Here is a 7,118-nt window from a genome sequence, read left to right on the forward strand (position 1 = left end):
GTTGAGATTTTCGGGTGTAAAACAGTAGTACTAGATTAAATGATGGTAGCTGACAGCTTGATAAAACTGTGAGACTATATTTCCGCAGATTGCACTCAGAAAGCCTTAATGGTAATACGTATAAGAAGATCGTATATATTAAATTAATAATTTGAGAATGTGAGACTAAACTTTGTTACCGAAGGCCGTGTTTGCTGCGAAGATGGTGTTTGGGGATTAGCAAGGGTAAGCGCGTAGTTGATAATGTTCCAGCCAAAGGATCCCATTCGTGCCCCAGAATTTCCATCTGTGTTTACGTTCGTGTGTACCGGCGCAATTTGCTTTCAGTCGGCCCCTTACTACCGTCCTTTGACTGTTTCGAGCGGTTCTGCTGTGGAATTGAAATAGGTTCCGAAAAAGATACCGAACAATGCGTGTAGTTCTAAAGTAAGTGCAACGAAGCAGAGCGGTAACGAGTCACCAACATTATGGATACTTTCATAATGGGCGATTTCAAGGTTTCTGTGTATTACAACCTAATAGAAACTTTCCACTCAACGATTTAGTCAGGTTGGCTGTTCAAAGGATGGTCCAGAGGCCAGCGAGACCTTGCTGCTAAATATGCATCGCGGGAAGTGCGGGAATATCTGAAAGTACCAGGCGTCCATTAGGCCGCAATGTCAAGGCGAGGCTTAATCGGTTTCGTTAATGAGGTTCCTCCGATCTATTATGGAGGCGGGGGGGGGGGGGGGGATCGAATTCTCGAACCGAATGCTCCGTGTCCTTGACCATTGCCATATCGGAAGCTGCGGAAGCTACTTCGCTCGGAAATAATTCCGTCGCGCATGTAGTCGTCAAAGGACCAATCCAGTAGAATTGGATCGTTTGATGCTGCCCAACCGACCCACGGGGCGCCAATTTCAAATTTCTCCGTGAATAAACGTCACACGCTGCGAATACGCAAATATTAGGCGCTTTGATGTAAACAAACCGATTGAGAGACGATCTTTTGCAAAGAAGAAGTAAGCAAACATGTAACATAGATGTTGCTTCTTACCCTTCGAGATAATCAATTCAGAAAATTCGTCGAGTACGGAGCCTGGCTGACGTGTCTGTCCATTACTCACTGTTTCTACTTAATATAGTGCCTTTCATTTTTCAGTGATTTTAATATAATTCAACCGTCAGTTTTAATCAAAAAGTTTGTTTGCTTGAACAGTAATTGAAAAAAAAATGTATAGTAGTAATATTAAAGCTTCTAGCCGCTAACATAAGTAGAAACAGTCAGTCATAGGCAGACACGTTAACCAAGTTTTCCCTGCAAAATTATCCCTCGGTATCATATTTGGTCAATCGTCCTGTACTTTATACATTTTCCCGGAATTATTTATACAGATTAATCCACTAAACGGCGAATTAATTCGATTAAATTTCAAATACGGTTTAAAATAACATATCAGAGATGTATATTATTTTCGATATGAGAGAAACAATGGAATATATGAAAAATTTTTAGTCGTAGGTGTATAAATGGATGTTCAGTGAACTCTGTTGTCCTTCATAGCCAGTGGAGACCAACTTTTATTCAGACTTTTATCGCCTCGTATATGATGCGAAAACAGGAAAACAGTCGCGCGTAGAATTCACAGAGCAATTTGAAAATTAAAACGGATCAGAAGCCCACAGAGTATCGCGCGTTGATTATCAGACTCCGGTACGCGTTAATATTTCCCTATGACGACGCGCGCTTAAAATCCGCTGGCTCCAGAATACTACGAGTTCTCGGCCATAGTCAGCCGTAGGCGGTCTGACGAGGCCAAGGACGATTGTACCACATTGTTCCGCGTCTTTAATACGACGTCGGTTTGTTCCTTTCGCCGGGAGCACTGGGTATCGCTGCTCGCCTTTTTCATATTTCCCTTGAAAACAGACGGGAAGTTACGTTACACCGAGAGAACAAGGGAGGGTGAGAGAGAAAAAAAGTAACATTTCACGGCCGAGTCCATGCTACCGTCTGTTCGAAAATTGATGGTCCACAATTTCGATGTGTATAGTGGTTACCCCGAAATAAAAAAGATGCTAAAACGTTAAAATGTTCATTTTTTTTACTTTCTATCGCTATTATCGTATAAACACCTCCGTTTGTAGCAACACAATTCATTAAGTGGAACTGCCCTCGAATTACGAGGCCATAAATTTCGAAGCAATTATTACCTCGACGATAGAAATTCGACGTTCACATTTTTCGAAATTTAATTACCATGTCTGACAAAGTCTCTTACGATCTAATCTCTGATCTAATGAACGCATGACAACGTGCGCGTATTTTTTCACTCGTTGATCGCACAAACTGTACCGCCGTCTTTTCTTTTTTGCAACTTTCACCGCGGTCGGTCGACGGTAATTGTTCCTTTAAAAAAACTTCACGTCGTACAATATCGATTAACCGTAAATATAAATAGTATTGATGCACGCCGCTATCGGAGTAAACGCGACGCGCCCACACGTTTCTTTTTTTTTCCGTTTCGTTGTTTCTAATACGACGCTTTTGAAACGTGCGGTGATAAATCGCGAGAGGACGCGTAAAGAAACTTCGCCAGGGAGATCGGACGATTCGTCATTGACCAGGCTGGACCGGCGTCAAACTTAAGGAGCATCTGTCAGAACGGCCCCCTCGAGCCTCGACGAATAAAAAAAGGGAGACGTTGATACGGTGAAAAGAAGGCTCGGTCCAACGGGGGAATTTTTTGCGAGTCACTTTTGTTATTAAACTTTGATGATGTCTTTCACACCGAACAATTCACGTTTGGAATGGAAAGAAAACGACGTTAACATAATAAAAAGACGACATGTTACACTAACTAATATATTCTAGATCCCAAAAATTGTTTTTTTGCAAACACTTGTAGATCGTATTGTCTGATCGAGGTTATGCAAATTTAGGAGGTGAAGTTGCTTGAAAGTCGTAAAATAGTTTTAGAAAGGATTAGGAAAGTTGACAAGAAAGTAATTTTCACTATTCCACTTTTACATCTCGTCTTTGTTAATTTAACGAATCACTTGTTCGTTTTAATAGCCCCAAGAATGTTTGTTTAACTATCACAATGTTACGCTTTGTGTTGGGAGTTTTCATTTACACGGAAAATTCTACGTGAAATGTAATGCAGGATTGTTTTGAACAATAACAAACGTACCGTGGAATATGAAGTACCTCTATAGTTCAGAAATTGTATATTCCATACACTGGTAGCGCCACACGAGACAAGTGCCAAATGATTGCATTCAACGCGGACAAAGGTTAATTACCGTGCAAATAATATTTTGTAAAAAGACGAGAATCGTAACAATTCATCAGCCTCGTAAATTCTATGTAATTTATATCAAGGATAAAACTATTCTCGTAATTAATTATCATTCCGGTACGCGTGTCCAGTTCATTACACACAGACCCAATAATAATACGCAGCAGCAAGTGCCGCTGCGCCACGTTTCCGAAAGGTAAACATTTGCGGCACTCGCTCCACGAGCGACCCAACCCTCTCGTCCGATTAATTTTCAATCCAGAATATCGATCGTCGATCGCGTACAAAAATAAAATTCATCCATTTATCCTCCAAGATTAACGTCCCTCCCTGCGGTCTTATCGCCCGTTGGTCCTAACAAGAATCCAAAGTCCTTCTAATTCCACGGGAACCGCAAGCCACTAATCGCCCATCTTAATCCCCCCTCCCCCTCCCTCCGCCCCTCTGGATCGAATGCAGAACAATCACCGTAGCGAAGGGATCGAGAGTGAAATCCTTAATAATTCCGTGGGCAAAGTCGGCCGTTGCTTGCTTCGCGGCAAGTAACGTATACATATAGACGGTAAGCGGGTCAGCGAGCCAGTATATCTGTATCTTCAAACACCTGTTAGCAGTGGCTGCTCGTGTGGACGACTCAAAAACATCGCCTTTAAATTCTCGTTTATAAACAATCGTACACCGATATACTCCGTGCACAGCGAACGTTACAGAACTCCCCCGTAGATCCCCCATAACAATATGTCACACGCGCGAAAATTTTAATCGTATCAGAAAAATGAAAGTGAAGGGAGATGAAAAACACAAAACTTACCGGTATGTCCTTGCACAGAATAGTTGGCCTCCTCGCTGGGAAGCACAGTTTCCTCGAGGATGCTCTCGGATGCGGTCTTCACGACACCCATGATGTCTGTCCGGGTCCAGGTGTAATAGTTCGGTTCCTCGGTTGGTCGGATCGTCGGTTCCACGCGCTGAAAGAGGATGCGACGTAATGAGATCGCAGCACAACGATTACCCCTCCGGTTGATCGTGCCGCGTTGTCTGCCGTTGCCGGAATGCTCGGCGCCGTTTTGCCGACTTATTGCGTCTGCGTTCGCGCCTGCGTTCCCCGGTCGGCTCCCTTGAGCCCTCCGTCCTGCCAGCCAGCCTGCTGCTCTTCCCTCCTTGACCCTCGCGCGTATACATCCTACCCCCCTGGTCTTCCTGCCCCGCTTCCCCGTCGTTTGGCCCAGGAACGCGTCACTGTACGGGGAAGCAAGGCAATCCCTAGGCCAGGGGCGAACAGAGTGGCAGGCTAGAGACCAAGAGGGTGGCGAGGGGTGGTGGACTAGCTGCCTCAGCGTGTCCGATCGGGCACGGTCGAAGGGACGAGGAGGGGTTTATCCTCAGCCGCGCTTCTGCCAGTCGCTACTCTCGCTGGTTCCCCGTGGGGCGCAAGCCAGGGCGGGGTGCGCGGCAGGTACAACACACAGGGGCAATGTCGACCAACTGGGTCTCGGTGAAGGTCTCGGCTGGCGGCGGCTACCCGTGGCCCGATAATGCATCCTTTTTGCTCGAGGTTTTTCCCTTTGATACTTCGACGCTGTTGCTGCTTCTTTTCTTTTCACCCTCCACCCGTTTACGATGCTACCACCGAGCAGTATTTATCCTACTCAGTGGTATACTCGCTGGGGCATCGTTATTGCTTTCTAGGGTTAGGTTGTTAGTTTTGTTTCTCTAGTTCACTTCGTTTTCGGTTTTCTTACGCAGTTCTGCTGGGTTTTCTAAGTGCCTCGGACAATGTAGGGCTTTCTTTTTCATCAAACAAGATCTCGTCGACACTCGCGTGTCTGTAAACAGTTTTTGTTTTCTCACGAGAATCCGTCCGTCAGCACGTTGCCGACCTTGAACAGTCGACGCTGGGCGCGAGGGTGCTTGAACCTATACGCGTCCGAATTACCCTCGCGCGTTCTCGCCCTTCTGTTATGCCCCTTGTACAATACGAACCCTGTTATTTTTATAGAATTGAATTTCTTTTCTCCTCGTTTGGACGTCACGTGGGCACGAGGCCGCGGCACCACATACCCTCTCGGTCGGCCTTAGCCACACGGCTGTGCGAGACTTGTTGCACCCAACGCCCCAAAAGAGGAGCAGCTCCTCCTACGTCGCCGCGACGCTCGATCCTTACGTCTAGCTCTCCAACGTCGGGACACGTGGGCTGGCTGGCTGGCTGGCTACACGATAAGGATGCAAGGATTTCAAGGACCCTCTTCGATCGGTGGTGGGGATCATCCAAGGTCGCGCGCTTTCCTCCCTGGGTCTGCGTTCGTCTTTATTCGCCCGTCGTGATCACGAGATGGAGGGAGACGCGCCGGCGTTCCCCTCTGATTTTCGACACCACCGCCGCCACCGCCCTCTTCCACCTATCAACTCCAACCACCTCCACCACCTCCACCACCTTCCGACCGCTCCACTTTCCCTGTTCCACGGCCTTCCGTTTACGCCTTCCACCCTGCAACCCGGAGTGCTCTCTCGCGCGCGATAGTTAACATCGATCGAATGATCTCTTGCGCCCGGATTTGTGCATACGTCGCTGGCATATTATATGTACATATGTGTACATACACACGGATGTGTGCATCCCGCCGCGCAACTGGTGTAGCCCGCGGATCGATTTGAGTTCATTGTATGCTGACGTAGCGGTATCCCGCGACGTTTTCTCCCCGGGTTGCCTGGGACAACGGGCGTGGATATATGTATGTATGTATATGTATACATTGTACACGAGCGCGTGTATGCCAGGCTATTCTGCGTCTGCTGTTGCTGGCGGCCACGTGTCCTAGACCGCTGCAACCTGGATACTGGCGCTGTATTTCTCTGACCGCGAGTCAAGGTTAACGATGTTGTATCCGATGTCAGCCGTCATTCAGAGTTTTTAAGCTGAATGACCGGGGCTGGGTTTTGCGGATCCAGTTGATATCGAAATACGGGGATCGATCGGGTGATACAAATGTGGTACGAACATGACATTATTTGTGTGAAAACTTGGAGAATGTAGAATTAACGTTATTCGCGGTGAATTCTTGAATAATAACCTTTATTCTTTTGACATGATTCGTGCGTTTGGCTGGCTGCCATATAGTGCTTTCAACTTTTCCCACTGTCATGCTAGTACTTTCTTTGTTCCTACTTCCAACGCCATTTACCGTTTCTTTGTACTTACGAAGTATTAAGAAAGGATGCAATGGAAAGAACTTCTGTTTATTCAATTCACCAAGCAGAATGTTCCCTTCATTATCGAATCTGATAGATGCAGTGTAGTTAATAATTAGTTAACTAGGTATACTAAAGCTTATTCTCGTATCGATTCTATTTCATTGTTGCTATTGTTATGGATATTTCATTTTAGTGCGTTCAATCAAAGAGATAATACTTTTACGATAATTGGGCGCCCCAGCAAGCTACCACTATCCTCGTTCCTAAACAATCTTCTGTAGTCTAGTTACACCTTCCAGGCACAGGTCTGTAGAGAATTGTCGTTCGATTGCACCCCTGAGGCATTTCGGTACACAAACTAACAGTGTCTCCACAGTTTGCCATTTTCCTTATCAGACAAACACTTCTGAACAACTATATTCGCAACAATATATAAATCACACTTCCTATCCAAATAATTTTCCTGATCCAATAATATTTTCCAATGTATTTTCCAGTAGCGTCTCGTTACGTGTTCCATCATAACTCCCATCAGCTTCGTGTACCTTTTCCGTCGACTATCCACCATACAACACTGATTGATATCGAGCAACCGATAAAGCTCCGTTCAAAAGTCACCGTTTAAAAGGTTTTCACCGTGAAACA

The 7,118-nt window shown here is 45.8% G+C and overlaps 1 protein-coding gene across 1 annotated transcript in view; it reads right to left on the reverse strand.

Moving 5' to 3' along the window:
• LOC107192457 (synaptotagmin-10-like) overlaps positions 1-4,183 on the reverse strand; it is a 41,498-nt gene extending 37,315 nt beyond the window's left edge. Inside the window, exon 1 of the mRNA XM_015581716.1 lies at positions 4,093-4,183. Coding sequence (XP_015437202.1) covers positions 4,093-4,183 — 91 coding nt within the window. The remainder of the gene's footprint in view (positions 1-4,092) is intronic.
• Between the last annotated feature and the right edge of the window lie 2,935 nt (positions 4,184-7,118).

The sequence above is a fragment of the Dufourea novaeangliae genome, unplaced genomic scaffold (genome assembly GCF_001272555.1).
Source record: "Dufourea novaeangliae isolate 0120121106 unplaced genomic scaffold, ASM127255v1 scaffold343, whole genome shotgun sequence".
Lineage (NCBI taxonomy): Eukaryota > Metazoa > Arthropoda > Insecta > Hymenoptera > Halictidae > Dufourea > Dufourea novaeangliae.